Source organism: Amblyomma maculatum, chromosome 8 (assembly GCF_055883805.1).
Source record: "Amblyomma maculatum isolate TAMU_Amacu chromosome 8, ASM5588380v1, whole genome shotgun sequence".
NCBI classification, from domain to species: Eukaryota; Metazoa; Arthropoda; class Arachnida; order Ixodida; family Ixodidae; genus Amblyomma; species Amblyomma maculatum.
This window is the reverse complement of record NC_139351.1, coordinates 71947510-71962253: the sequence shown is the minus strand read 5'-3', so window position 1 is coordinate 71962253 and position 14744 is coordinate 71947510. Positions and strand designations below refer to the sequence as shown.

The window sequence follows — 14744 nt, the reverse complement described above, 5'->3', positions numbered from 1 at the left end:
TTGGGCCCATGTATTTTTGTCTCGTTAATACGGACAGTGCTTGAAAAAAAAAGGCAGAGGAGTCCGAACGCAAGTTAAAGAAGGGCGCGCCACCCGCGAACCTACGCGACAGCCGATACGGCGGGATGCCTGAACCGAGTCCTGTGGGGTTGCAAAGAACCAAAGCGGGCGTGTCGCCGTTCTAAGGGAGGGGGAGCGCAAGAGCGTAGAAAAATGTACACAGCAAACCGAGGGTTAGCATAAGAAAGACCCCGAAAGGGGGGGAACCAGGAGATTTCTGGGTGCAGCGGAAGTGTTGCCGCAGTCGGGAAAACAGCAACATGTGGTTGCAATAAATTCTGCTGAACGTAAACAGAGAGGCCGGTAAAAGCGTAAGAAATGACAGGAAGAAAGTCAAGTGCCTACAGTGGTGGTGGGACTGAAGTTTTCTTTCCCAAAGCGCAATGTGTGTTCCATGAAGCCGTTAACGCTTTTCGGTGAGAGTTAAAGGTCAACTCCGGTGGTTTTTCCATCATTCTGTGTTTTTGGTTGAATTACATTCCTCGGCGCGTCCTGACTCGAACACAAAAAACCGTTTTTCGAAATTCCAATTAGAAGTATTTTTAAAAAGGAAAAAACAGCAAATCGAGACCAAAACTGCTTTTACCGCCAGAAACGACGTCCCAGGTGACGAAATGGCGACGTCGCACTCAGTATTAGAGAAACACTCATACATGCGTTGGATGGTGAAAATAAAGTACGAAAATCATGAAGCATTGCATAAAATGTCTGAGGTAGTTCAATATAAGCCTCACAATTTCATAATCATGCGGGAAGTGGACAGTAATGCCGGTATACTGTTTGTGACGTCAGAAACTCAATGTTGCCAGCAGAAATAGTCTCAACTTAAGCCGTGAAAACAGCATTTTTTAAAGTCGTGTTGCGCGCAAACGGATTATCGTACGGCGCCCAAATTTTGTAGAATGCGTCAGGACGGAGAGGAGAATCTACAGTAAAATTTTTATTAGAATATTCGAATGTCAAAAAACCCCCGGAGTTTAAGACACACTCACAAAGTAGAGCGACAAAAGAAAGGCGATGTACGAACACGCAACCGGGACCGGACGTACCGTCCTGGACTCACTTCCCTCTCATGCTCCTGGTTTTCGTCCCTGTTGCACTGCCAAACTGCCAAAGTATGCACACTAGACGGGTCCGTATGTCGGCTTCGCTTTGAGTCAATGATGCGGCCTTGACAAGGTCCGAGCTCTTCGTAGTCGGCTAGCCATCATTCTAAACTGTACTTCAGCTTGCAGTGTTTGTTTTATGGGAACACATAAAAACGGCGCCAAGAATATGGGATGTTGGATAGCTCTCTGCATAGCAGCTTGCCAACTTGACTCCCTTGCTTCCTTACAGAAACGGTACAAGGCAAAAAAAGAAACAGAAGAATGAAAAGGCAGAAAGGTTAACTAGGCAAAAAAGTGCACAGCATCAGGAGCCTGCAACCCTCAACTTGAGTCTGGCTTTTGGCATGGCGGGAATTAAACGCAAAAGAATACAGCTGAACGCAGGCGCGAAGAAATCTGTGAATATAAGCGGCAAAAGCCATCTCAGTCAATCCAAGCTGCGAGGGACTAGCATCGACAGCTCAGCTGTTTCTTCGCCTCAGGAGAATCTCAAGCAGCTACTTAGCGGCTACTTTGCTCAGTGAAGAGGCCATTTTGGAAGTGGCGGTGAGTAGAGAATCAGACGCTGATTCATCGGCCAGTGAGGAGTTCATGCTCGAAAGTTCGACCAACACAAAGCCCAACATCACGGATGTCATGGTAAGCGAGTCGCTTCAGACTGCACTACAATGTTTCGAAGACAACAATGACAAGGATAATGCACTCAAAATTGCCGGTGTTCTGTGAAATTTTGAGTCCAGTGCGCATCATTATGTACAAAAGCAGTCATTAATTACAATTCTCTTTTCTCAATAAAATCCTTTTTGTTTTTATTCATGACTCGCTTTATGGACAGTTTTGGTCGGAAACCAAAGTGTACATATTAACGAGGCACAACTGTATATGGAAAATGGTCACATTATCACATATTTTATTTTCAGGCAGAAACTTTGACTGAAGAAAAGGCGAAAGTATTTCACGCACTGACAAACATATTCCTTTCCACCCAACTTACTATTGGGAGAAAATGCTATGAGTTGCTAGGTTTCTAAAAGTTGGAATTGTAAAATTCGCATTTTAAAAGCTAATAGTTCATGTGCATATTAACAGTAAATAGCAACAGTAAACATCCACGGCTACCGCTGAGTGCTATAATGTATCTCCACCTAAATTTTAGGGGGAGTACTTGGAGGTAGCCATGACAGTTTGGTGTCGGGAACACACTCTGAAAATCCAGCCTAACTTCAGTGGCGTCATTCACCATACCAGCACACGTCGTGTCCTGACGACATACCGTAGCACATGGAAGAAAGAATACTCCATGCCATAGCGATATACAACCATGCGTCTGATGTTTGATAATCTTTTGGGCCATAACCCCTTCCCCCCCCCCCCCCCCCACTTTTTTTTTTTTTTGCAGTTTATTGACCAGGACATTAGCAGGCTAGGTTTTACATTACTCTTTTTTTTTTTTTTTTCCGAAACATCCGAGACTTCCCTTTAGGCACAACCGAAGGTTATTGCAAGGAAAGAAAGTAGCTATTGTGAACAGTACAGCTGACTCCAAAACTGGGAAATAAATAGTGCCATTATGAGATAGATGCACATTTAATACTAAAGCATGAAGGGGCTGCCGGGGGCCATCGAAGGAGGGAGGGAGAGTGCGCGGCGTGAACACCTAAACCCCCCCCCCCCTCCTCCTCTGATTTAACTGATTTATTTATAGGAAGGGAAAGGCGCGGTAACTGTCTCACTTGTTTTTCTGTGGACACCGCACCGTAAGGGAAGGGAGGAAGATGGGAGTGAACGTGGAAAGAGAGAAAGAGGAGCCGTAGTGGAGGGCTACGGAATAATTTCGACCACCTGGGGATCTTTAACGTGCGCTGACATCGCACAGCACACGACCCCTCTTCGTTTCGCCTCCATCGAAACGCAGCCGCCGAGGTCGGGTTCGAACCCGGGTGCTCCGGCACAGTAGTCGGGCGTCTTACCACTGCACCACCCCGGCGGGGCACCCCCCTCTCTTCGCGCTTTGCCATAGAGTTTCTTACTCTTACCTAGAGGGAAAGCTGTGCTGCCGTCTATGGGCGTTTACATGGAGTTTCCAGACGGCCAGTTCAGCCACCATGGGCGCTCAAAGCATCATGGGCCGGTGAGCTACCGAGTGCAGAACTACAACTTTTGGCCAAAACTAATGCAAAGATAAACTTTGTTCTACCGTAAATAATGCCCTAAGATTGAACATTGTGACTATAAATTGTAAAGAGAGAGAGAAACAGCATGTCAATGTGATATTTATCCAATATAAGCGATGGCTCTTTCTCCTATTGGCTTAGTTTTGAGCAGCACAAATACCAATATTTCGCACTTAATATGCAAACTTTGAAATAAAAAAACGTTATAAAAATATTTATGGTTGCGCAATCACTTCAGGAAGTTTTTAGTGGCATTTCGGGAAACAGAAACCATTTATTGGCGACGTCTGCTTTTGAGCCTTCGCTACTATGGCTTTCGCGGTCTATGTACGCACCTTCAAATGATGATGATGACGAAAAAGAAACATCGCAGTAACGCCACTCCACGTACCTGAGAAAAACCGACTGTCCCGCAACAAGTAGCACACCGGCCCATGATTCTTAGCGCGCCCATGGTGGCTGAAGTGCAGCGCCCTCAGCTTTCCCTCTAGTTAGTGTAAGGAACTCTATGCGCTTTGCGACTGCTGTTCCGGGAGAAGAGGCACACCAGTGTAAGAAGGCCCCCGCAGATTTGGTGGGTGAGGTGAGAGCGCTCGGTGAAGCGGAATAAACTTCCCGCCTCCAACTGTTGAAACTACAGTCCACAACGCTGCTTCTATCGGCGAGTGGTTTATGTTTTTTTTCTATTTTTACTATAACTTCGTTTCGTGGCTTCATTGTTTGTTCCAGAAGGCCCTTAAAGCCTAATAATAGTATAATAATTGGTTCGCAGGAAGGGAAAGGCGCAGTATCTGTCACGCTGTAGACACCTGAACCGCGCCATAACTGATGGATGTATAGGAAGGGAAAGGCGCGGTAACTGTCTCACTTGTTTTCTGTGGACACCTCCACCGCGCCGTAAGGGAAGGGAGGAAGGTGGGAGTGAAAGTAGAAAGAGGAGCTGTAGTGGAGGGCTACGGATTAATTTCGACCACCTGGGGATCTTTAACGTGCGCTGACATCGCACAGCCCACGGACGCCTCTTCGTTTCGCCTCCATCGAAACGCAGCCGCCGAGGTCGGGTTGGAACCTAGGTACTCCGGCACAGTAGTCGGGCGTCTTACCACGTACTGCACCACCCCGGCGGGGCGAACCGCACCATAAGGGAAGTGAGGCAGGTGGGAGTGAAGGTGCAAAGAGAGGAAGGGGAGTCGAGCGCGACCACCTCGAGATCTTTGATGTGCGCTGACATCGCACAGCACACGGACGTCCGCCACTTCGTTTCACTTCCATCGAAACGCAGCCGCCGGGGTCGGGATCGAAACTGGGAACTCCTAACGAGGCAAAAAAAAAAAAAAAAAAAAAAAACATTTTGTTGGTGCTTAGGAAGAGTTTTGCATTAGCGGCAATTTTTACATTCAGAATCGTCTTCCTCCCCGGTCGTGTTAAGAAAACCCATAATTTTTTATAACAATTAAAAGGTTTCACCAAAGAGTCTCCATTTGACTGAAATCCTTTCAGCACAGTGTTCTCGTGGTTTTACCATGTGCTGACACTCATTAAAAGGAGCGGCACGTGCACTAAACACGCAGTATAGATTTTATTTTACAGATTTTCGCACTGCAACACTGTTTTTGTGAGCGGTCGCGCGCTCGTGCGTGTGGTGGGGCTGTTGGACACGCTGATATCTTGGCGCCAATTTCGAACGAGTTTATCTGCTTACGATGAATAAATGTTCCGCCCGCTCACCACAAGCTGCCAAAAAGTCGTTCATATGTCGTGCTCTCGCTCCCTGTGCTCCTTCGTACAACGCGAACAAACCGAACTATAATAATTAGCATTTTCATAAACGTACTAAGTGTCCAACTGCGGCCGCCGCTAACACCTGTGGCCAGTGCACTATCATCATCGAAAGTAACCCCGACCTCGACTCTGCGGCGGCACGGCACGTCGACAACGCCCATCATTCAATTGTTGGTTTCAACTGGTTTCAACAAACCAAGCGGAACTGCGACAATTGCGCGTTAGAGAACGTTTTTTCGTCGAGGTCAGCGGCTGCTCAGTGCTCGCCTTACTCGCGGTGCTACGTCCGACCGACCATGGAGGCAGCGCGAAAAGCCATCAAAGTGAGTGCAATCGCGCCTCACGCGCCTCGCGGCATCGTTGGACAGCTCGCGATCGCAATGGTATTCGCAGGTGGGTATCATTGGAGGAAGCGGCCTCGATGATCCGGACATCCTGGAGAATCGCCAGGAGCATGCCGTGAAGACGCCGTTTGGAGAGGTATGAAGCACAGATAACGGCCGGAGAACCTGCATACACGTGGTGGCGTGGATCCGTTCTGACGTGCGATCGTTTTCTGTCCAAACGTTCGTCGACTTTGGCGGTAGATTTGCGCATTAGTTGATTGTTTTGTCAACCTTCGGAGTGACGTTCCGATGTCGTTCTAGAGGTATAACTGCTTCACCGAGCTCCAGATAAGCAGGCCGGCCATATATAAACGAACGTGTAGCCAGTGTGGGCCCGATCGACCTTGAAGTTCTCGAGCAGAAATCATGCTCTACCATTATCAGTGACATCAAGCTGCTAGATCTGCATAATAATTTTGCATGGAGTGATACCGTGTAGCGTCTAGGCCTGGTATAAATGTGGCGAAGCTGGCAGAAGGCCTTCAGCTGCATTTTTGCACCATATGCCCAATCTAACTGCAGCACACATAATGTGTAGGTTCCACCTGGGTGCCATAAACCTATATATGCCAGAGGCACCAAAAGAACCTGTTGGCTTGCCTGTTCTGCAACCTGTTATGGGAGCAGATATTTCTGTTCAGGCGAAAGCAGCATTCAAGATCAGCAATGCCTCAAGCTGACTATGGTCTGCTGGTTTGAAGTAGCCTAAGATGTCCCACGTCAATTCTGTACGTAATTGTGAAGTTACCTTGTGTGCACAGCTAGTGATTCTGGTTAGTAGCAGAGCAGTGCAGAATTCTGTAAAATGTTAGTAAAAAAAAAAGTGCACCGCTCTGTTCGTGTGCAAATGCCATGGCTGTGCACATAAGCAGCTTCTTGACTGTGTGGAACTTGGGTGCCATCAGTAGGGGTTATACAGAGGCTACTTATGAGCCATTCGTGTTACAAAAACTACTCAACTGTCATCTTGCCTTGCAGCCCTCTGATGTGCTCGTGAGTGGAAAGATTGGTGAGGTCGACTGTGTGCTGCTGGCCAGGTGAGGGCCTTGACTGTGTTATGCACTGACTGATTGTGACCAGTTTTGTCATGTGTGGTTGTCATGTCTGAGGTGTTGTATATCAGGGAAACGGGGAAAATCGAGCAGTATAACTGCGGGTGCCCACTTTTTTTCTTATTTTAAAGGCATTTTGGAAACATAGAGAAATGATGGTTTAAGCCAGTGTTATTTTTCACAGCATAATTTACTGTCAGAAGTGAGTGTGAAGTGTGAGAAGTGAAGTAGAAGTCAGAGCGGTGATTAGCCTTGCATAATTTTTGTGAGCAATTTCTCTGTCGTAGCAATGCGTTAAATAAAAAGTGAAGCAAAGAGTTTGTGGCATAGTTTTGTGACCGAGCCAAAGTTACTCTATTAACTTGGTTTGTTATTTTGCATATCTGCATTGTCGTGTTAACTCTAACTCAGTTGTGCTTTACCAGATTTGCTAAAACCTGAGCAGTGTTTGTTTTCTTGTGGCACTCTTCAAACTGGCAAAACATGAAAGCATGTTAAGAATATGCTCAGTCTACTGAAAAGGTTCACAAGATGTGCGTGTGCAGAAAAATAATGTATATTTTAGGGCAGGTACACAAACCAGTCTCCTGAAATGTGTGCAAATAAGAAATGTAACACTGCAGAAGCATGCATTCACAGGACAAGAGAACACTATGTGACACAAGTGCTGACTGTCAACTGAACTGATGCACCCAGTCTGTGTCGGCCTTTGGCACTGAGTATCAATTTGTAAATGCAGCCAACAAATGAATGTTCTGTTTTGTTTTTAATTTTATATTCTTGCTCTTCCTGGTTTGAACTTGAGATGTTATTTCTGGTTATTATCATCCCTGTATGATCCTCTTCCTTACCTTTTTCTCTTTTTTCCTTTTTTTTTTCAAACCTTATGTATAGTGTCTGTTTTCCAGCACTAAATTCAGTTGAAAGTCAATGCTTGTGTCAAGTATTTTCTTCTCTTGTGTACGCATACTTTTGCACTCTTATTTTTTACTCTCATAATGCACAGATTGCCCAAAATATGTCTTAATGAAATGCGTGTGAGCATTAGGAGAAGTGCACATTCATGAGTCACAATACATCAGCATTAGCAAGACACTCTGTAAACTCTTCCTGGTGAAACACAACTCTGTGGAAAGTAGTTTTGCACAGCTGTCATCTCGGCTTTTGTACGCTTGCCACTGTACAGCTTGGCAACTTCACTGACTTGGCGATTGACTGAATGTCATTATTGGCAACATCTTTGAGTTGCTTTTAGACCTCAGTGAATTTTTGTAATATATATTTGCTAGCTATTCTTTCCCATGCAGCTTGACAGTTTGTGTAACCCATCTCTTCTCTTCTGTGTTATGGGAAATCAACAGTTCATTCTTAATCTCACTTTTATGTGAAGATTGAAGGACGTGAAGCGTGCCTGCCTAATGCAAAAGAGAAAAACAAACAGTGCATCAGAAATATTTGCCTTTTTTTGTCAGTAGCCTAGACCAGCTGACAACATTTAAAAAAACATTTTGCGTAAAGCTGTGACTTGTTTGCATCCATACATCTTTCAGTAATTACATCTCACCATTTGTTTTGTGTAACGTTGCGTTTTGCACTGCTAGTTTTGGGGGATTAGAAGTTAGTGGTAAACTACTGTAGTGCATGGAACCCAGTGGAAAAAATTGCCAGACCTCTTTGTTTACTCCTGAGCTCTCATGCTCTTGGCAACAAATGGAGCAGCAGGCCACATTCAAGAAAGCAGAGGCTGTTTCATGCATGCAGCCTCCTCCTTTATCAGGCCAGTAATGCAAGGAAACGAATATAAGTAAAGGTCTCTGTTCCTCCCTTTTCTCCTACCGCCCCCTCGGACTTCTCGTAGACACGGTCGCAAGCACTCGGTAATGCCGTCCAATGTCAACTACCGAGCGAACATCTGGGCACTGCGAGAGTTGGGCTGCACGCACGTCATTGCCACTACCGCCTGTGGTTCCCTGCGCGAGGACATCAGCCCAGGGCACGTTGTCATCTTAGACCAATTTGTTGACAGGTATGAACACCAACTGGATGCTGCGGGACAGCGCTTAGATGCATGCCTGCCTCCGTGTGCTTCACCTGTACTGCCATAGAGTATGAACGACTGTAGTAGGTGCAGCTAAGGCTTATCAAAAGGAAAACGGTTGGGGTAATGTTGGTAATTTTATGACACGGGAAGAGAACACAGTGAGCCACGTAGCTGGAGGTATTGATGTCTAAGTCAAAATCAAAAAGAAATTACCATGGGCTAGATATACAGTACAAAGGCGAGGCAACTGATGGTTCCTTATATTATGGAGTGTATTTGAATAGAGAGAGCATGGGAAGGATGTCAAAGTGCTCTGTTGGCAGATAAGATTGGGAAACTTGTAGCAACAAGGTGGCCACTGCTAACAGAGGGCTGGTTAATTGGAGGCACATGGTACAGGCCTTTGCCCTCTAGTGAACACAGGCTGATCATGATGATTATGGCCATCTGTTCAATAGTAGCATCTGTATGGTAAACATCATCGCCGACCCAGTTTGCTGTAACTGAAAACATCCACATTCTCTAGCTAACCCAAAACTATGGTTTAGTCAGGTAGAACTGAGGCTTAAGGAACATGCGGGCTGCAAATCACACTCTCCAAAATTCACTTATGTCATCTAGGTAGGCCTGTGAGTGAATACACTTACCCTGTGCCAATTACAGTACTTAGTTATAAAGTTAATTATACATTGGTGTCATAAGATTATGACAAAATAATACTTCGCACCTGTCTCTTACCAGCTTGGCTAGCTTGGCTTGTACATTGAATTTTCATTTCAAATTGCTTGTTAGTGACTGCATCAGGGTGTCAAAGTACCAGCTAACTGTTGTTCGTTCTGTTGCTTGAGTCACTTAAATGTCTCGGACTGGCTGCTCCTATATTTTAATGTCCCGGTGGTTGGAAATGAGCATATTTCCGCTGTGAATAATAAAGCTGCTCTAGATGCAACATGTATACTGTTCTAAAGCAAGGTTTTTGTTCTGATTTATGGTGTAGTTCAACTATTTTATTACAGAACAGTCCGCGACAATTTAACGGGTATAACAAACAGAACATAGTTTCCCTTGGAACATGATGCAGTATGATTGGTTACAGGCCTAATTTTGAACACTGGTTATTGGCATTATTATTATTATTATTATTATTATTATTATTATTATTATTATTATTATTATTATTATTATTATTATTATTATTTTACTGTGAAAGTTCATTTAGTTTTGACTCAGGCTAATTGCTGTGAGGGCTTTGACAAAGTGAAAGCATCATTTTAAAGATGCACATTGCTCCATGCAAGACATATGGTGCCATGTTTAAGTCACTTTTGTCTGCAGGACAACCAAACGGGCGCAGACCTTTTACGATGGTGGTAAGGACTCGCCCGAGGGTGTTTGCCACCTCCCCGTTGCGGCACCTTTCCACCACGGAGTGCGCAAGGTGCGTTTGTTTGCTGTACCTTTTGTGGGTGGGCAAAAAAAAATGTGTGTAGGTGGGGTTGAAGCTTGCCTAACAGATCACATATAAAAATGAGCCTGGAGTAGTTTTGGAAGTCTCTGTCAAAGCAAAGCCAAGGCTGGGTGCAAGGCATGCATATGTGTGTTTCATTCTTAGCTCATTGTCAACAGTGTGTGTGTGTGTCTGTGTGCGCGTGCATGCGCATTTGTTTGTGTTCTTTTGAGAGAGAGAAACTATAATACTGTGTGTGAAGGGAAGTGCAGAGTGAGAAAGTGCAAAAATGGGGGGGGAGCAGGAAAAGGCAATTAAGGCAGTCTGAGAATGGAACATTAAAATCGATGTTTCGTGATGCTCACCGACTCCTAGTTCACCAACATGCCTTAGCTTCAAAGAGCTGAGCTTATGTTCATAGTCAGCTGCTAGTGGCAAAATAAATATGAATCAAAGATATGTGCCCCCTCCTTACTGGCCACCGTTGCCTCCTGTGCAGAACTAGGGATATGCAGCATAAAACTTTTTCAAAACACAGGAAGCTTCTTCTTGTGACTTTTGCCAGCCAGAAGCCGGAGGAAAGGCAATCTCCGCAGAATGCTAAGTAGCTGTGTGTGGAATTAGGTGGCAAGTGTCGCTTCAAAGCAGGCAAGAGAAATATGATTGCTGGCTCAGTATGCACCTGTTCAAGAGGTAGAGATTACCCACTGCGGTGTGAAACATGTTCCTACAATTGGAGTTATCTTTACTAGGAGCACTCTTGAGAGAGCTGGCTCGCATGCAGCCAATCTCACCATTTTCTGTCTAAATGGGTGATGTGAAACATCCAGATAGCCAATTTTAAAACTCGGCCCTTAAGATAACGGCTTGAGGGCTCCTGTGTTTGTGTTTGTTTGCGCCACATATCTGAATTCGCCCCTTAAGCCTGCTCATTCTCTAATGTTCGGAGAATGCGGAGAAGTACTCACAGTCAACCACATCCTGATTACATGCCCAAAACTAGAGACACTACGGAGAAAGCATTTCACTATTTTTTATGATCGTGCCATCCCTTTCCATCCCAAATTACTTTTAGGAGAAAGAGCAATAATAAACTTAACATGTGTTCTTAGTTTTTTAAAAGAAGCAGACGTTCTGAATAAACTGTAAACTTTAACGAACCTTCTTCCCCTTTTCAAATAAGAACAGATTTTAACCTTGCTCTTGGCGCATGATAGCCTCAGTTGCTTATGCGCCAAAAAACGCCAATACAATACAATCTAATGTTCGATAACAATGTTAGGCTAGGTGCAGTGGTTAGGGGAAGGTGCTAACACCTTCACCGGCAAGGGGATCAAGTGGTCAAGTTTTTTTTTCTTGAAGGCTGGAAGACCCCTATGATTACCTTTGTTGCTGTATCTCCCGTCTCAGGTTTTGATCGAGGCTGTGCGGGAGCTGCAAATTTCACACCACGAGACTGGCACGGTGGTGACCATCGAGGGCCCGCGCTTTTCGACCCACGCCGAAAGCTGCATTTTCCGCTCCTGGCGCTGCCACGTCATCAACATGACCACGGTGCCAGAGGTATGCACCCACCTGTGTTTGCGCTTGGCCATCTCACCTTTTCCTGGGATATCTGTGTGGTGGCATTACATTGTGTACTGCTTTGTGCATGTTCTCTTTCACTCATTATTCATTCGTTACTGTACCCTTAAGTCCGTCGCTGAAACTATCGTCGGCTCATTGGGCTCATTCGAATCACCAGCCTTAAAATTGTGAGCTGCCTCCTTCCTTCTCATCCTAAACAAGAAGAATGTCAGGGATAATTCTTGGATGCTATCTAGCTCCCTAACTACTTGGAAACTCCCATACTTGGAAACTGGGAATGTTTGCACTACCAGGGAAAAAATAACATTGAGAACACTGCAGAGATCTGCATTGGAGAAATGCGAAAGCATGTGTGTTGACTACTCTTTACACTCTAGACTCTAGTGCTCTAGAGTGTCATGAATTATCGCTTTTGAGTGTCATGATTCAGCACTTGTGAGTGTGTTGACTAGACACGGTCATAACTTTGACTTACACAAATCATGGGCTCCATATTGGATCTCCAATCTGACTGACACGTGACATGAAATAGGCTTGACATGACATTTTTATACTACTTGTTATTAGTACATACACATACATACACATATTGCATTTTGCTTCCATGCTTAGCTTCCACGTTTTGGGGACACGTTTTTGCAAACTTAGGCAATTAAGGCTTTCGTCTTAATAATGGCTACCCGAGTCTGCGTGGACGCTTGCAGTTTTTCATTTGCAGCAATTTCTATGCAGGATAACTTTGCCAAAGAGCACGGTGCCCATATTCGCACTTCTTGTGCTGGGCCTTGTCTTATTGGCACTTACACATTTAGGATTGTTGAGAGGACTGTATAAACTTCACTATGCAGGTAGTTCGAGCCATTGGGTATGTACGGATTTTACCTTGAGGAAGATTTAGAGGTCAAACTTCTCTGTTAAGCCTGGTGGTCGCCGTGTGACTTCACATAGACCACCAAGTGGCCCATGACCATTGTCAGGGTCAAGGTCATGTGACCTGGTGGTCGCCATGTGACGTAGCCCATCAAGTGGCTCGTGATCACTGTCAAGGTCACATGAGCATTGTTTTCAGGGGAATTTAGAGGTAAAACTTCTGTGTTAAGCCTAGTGGTCACCATGTGCTTTGGGGCATAGTCACGTAGGCCACCAAGTGGCCCGTGACCACTGTGAAGGTCAAGGCGACGTGACCTGGTGTTTGCCATGTGACTTTGGGGCATAGCCACGTAGGCCACCAAATGGTCCATGACCACTGTCAAGGTCACATGAGCACAGTTTTCTCTTTGAGAAAGATTTAGAGGTCAAACTTTTGTGTGAAGCCTGGTGGTCGCCATGTGACTTTGGGGCGTAGTCACGCAGGCCACAAGGTCACATGACCTGGTGGTTGCCATGTGGCTGGGGCATAGTCACTTAGGCCACCAGGTGGTCTGTGACCACTGTCAAGGTCACATGAGGCGACGTCAGTGTGATGCAGCGGTAGAGGACTCTAGAGGGGCAATACTGTATGAATAGGAGCCCCCGGGCTCTTGCCTGATTACAATACTGCACAAGATGGAGGAGGACGAATATCCTGCTACAGTAGCATGTCGGAGCGCGAAGAAGGCACGTCGGAATGAGGTCCTGAAAAGGCAGCATGCCAAAAAGACCAATGAAGAAAGGGCTTTATGTTTGGAGAAACGCACAATGTGTTTAATCCAAGCTTGGCATTGAGCATAGCCATGTACATGAAGCTTTCGCTTCCCTCCAGGGTTAACCAAAGTTAAACCACCAGCCATTTTTTTAAAATGCAAGAACAGTCATTGAATCACAGACATGGTTAGGCTTTTGTAGGGCCTTATTCCCATTCTGCTATCTACATTCAACTGGGGGCTACACTTATGGGTATGTATTCCCCAGCTTGTCAGCCCAGAATTTGGAAAGAGAAACTGCTGTGCTCAGAGCATATGGCTATGTGCTGCAACAGGCGGGGATAACAAAGTATGAAAAGGACAACCCTTGAGAATTGTATTTCATCCAATTTGCTCACGGATATTAAATGCTTGACTTGAGTTGTGCCTGGAAATTGCAGCAAAGCTATTAGTGGCTCATTGGGGGAATGACTTATTGGTGTAACACACGACGTGACCATCTTGTGGTCGTGTGACCCTGTCTGACGTGACTGTGACATCAGGAGCAACCATGTGCCACCCAACCATACTCCGGACAGATGCTGCTACAGTGTTACATTACAGATAGCAAATGCATAAATAACATGAGAACACAAGCTGGACTGGTAAAGCATGTTGGTAAAAAAAAAAAATTGGATCATTGAACACAACCCTCAGACATCTGCTGCTGGTGAACAGCCACAAGTTTGGATCATTCTGTGAGAAAAGCCACTTCAACAGATATTTTAAATTGGCAAAGTCTGCTGCTGTACGGCTCCTGCAAAAAAACTCTTGGACACTGCCTGAGAATTTGGATGACTAGATGCAGGTGCCATCTACTTGCACTCTCTCGTCTAATGTGACAAACAGCTGACCGCTTGTCAAATTTCATTGCATTCTACATCCATGTACTACTGCTGTAGTGCAGTGGTGATTCGAGTGGTCTTTCATTGCCATGTCAAATGCAAACCCAATGTGTGTCATCACGCAGGTGATCCTTGCCAAGGAGGCTGGCCTTATGTATGCTGCCATTGCCTTGGTGACGGACTACGATTGCTGGCGGCTTGACATTCCGCATGTGAGTGCAGCCCTGCCCACTTTTCTTTTCACCAGCATTCTTTGGCTGTTTGATGAAAACAGTTTGAAACGACTCTTATGCTGAGGAGGACATTGACAGCACATACTATAGCAGCCAACTACCAAACTGTTCTTGGAGCTGCCCATCCACATAGAAGCATTATTCTTTCTTCCTTTCTTTTTTCTGAGAGAATGGTTTTAAGATTTTTTGCACTAACCGTCACTTGCATGTGACACAAGAGTACTAAACATAAACGATATCGAAGCATCTCTCTAAGCAGGGGCCAATAAACCGTCAAAAAGGGGGGCAATGACCTTTATTTGCCTTTTAGATGTCATATTGTATCGCCTTAAATACAGTAATGAGCCGCTATGTCAGGAATAGGATA

The 14744-nt window shown here is 45.2% G+C and overlaps 1 protein-coding gene across 1 annotated transcript in view; it reads left to right on the top strand.

Moving 5' to 3' along the window:
• The first annotated feature begins 5221 nt into the window (after window positions 1–5221).
• Window positions 5222–14744, top strand: part of LOC146181488 (S-methyl-5'-thioadenosine phosphorylase-like) — a 14286-nt gene continuing 4763 nt past the window's right edge. The window contains exons 1-7 of the mRNA XM_084576554.1: window positions 5222–5448; window positions 5519–5605; window positions 6490–6548; window positions 8422–8589; window positions 9940–10042; window positions 11462–11614; window positions 14270–14356. Coding sequence (XP_084432680.1) covers window positions 5422–5448; window positions 5519–5605; window positions 6490–6548; window positions 8422–8589; window positions 9940–10042; window positions 11462–11614; window positions 14270–14356 — 684 coding nt within the window. The 5' untranslated portion in view covers window positions 5222–5421. The remainder of the gene's footprint in view (window positions 5449–5518; window positions 5606–6489; window positions 6549–8421; window positions 8590–9939; window positions 10043–11461; window positions 11615–14269; window positions 14357–14744) is intronic.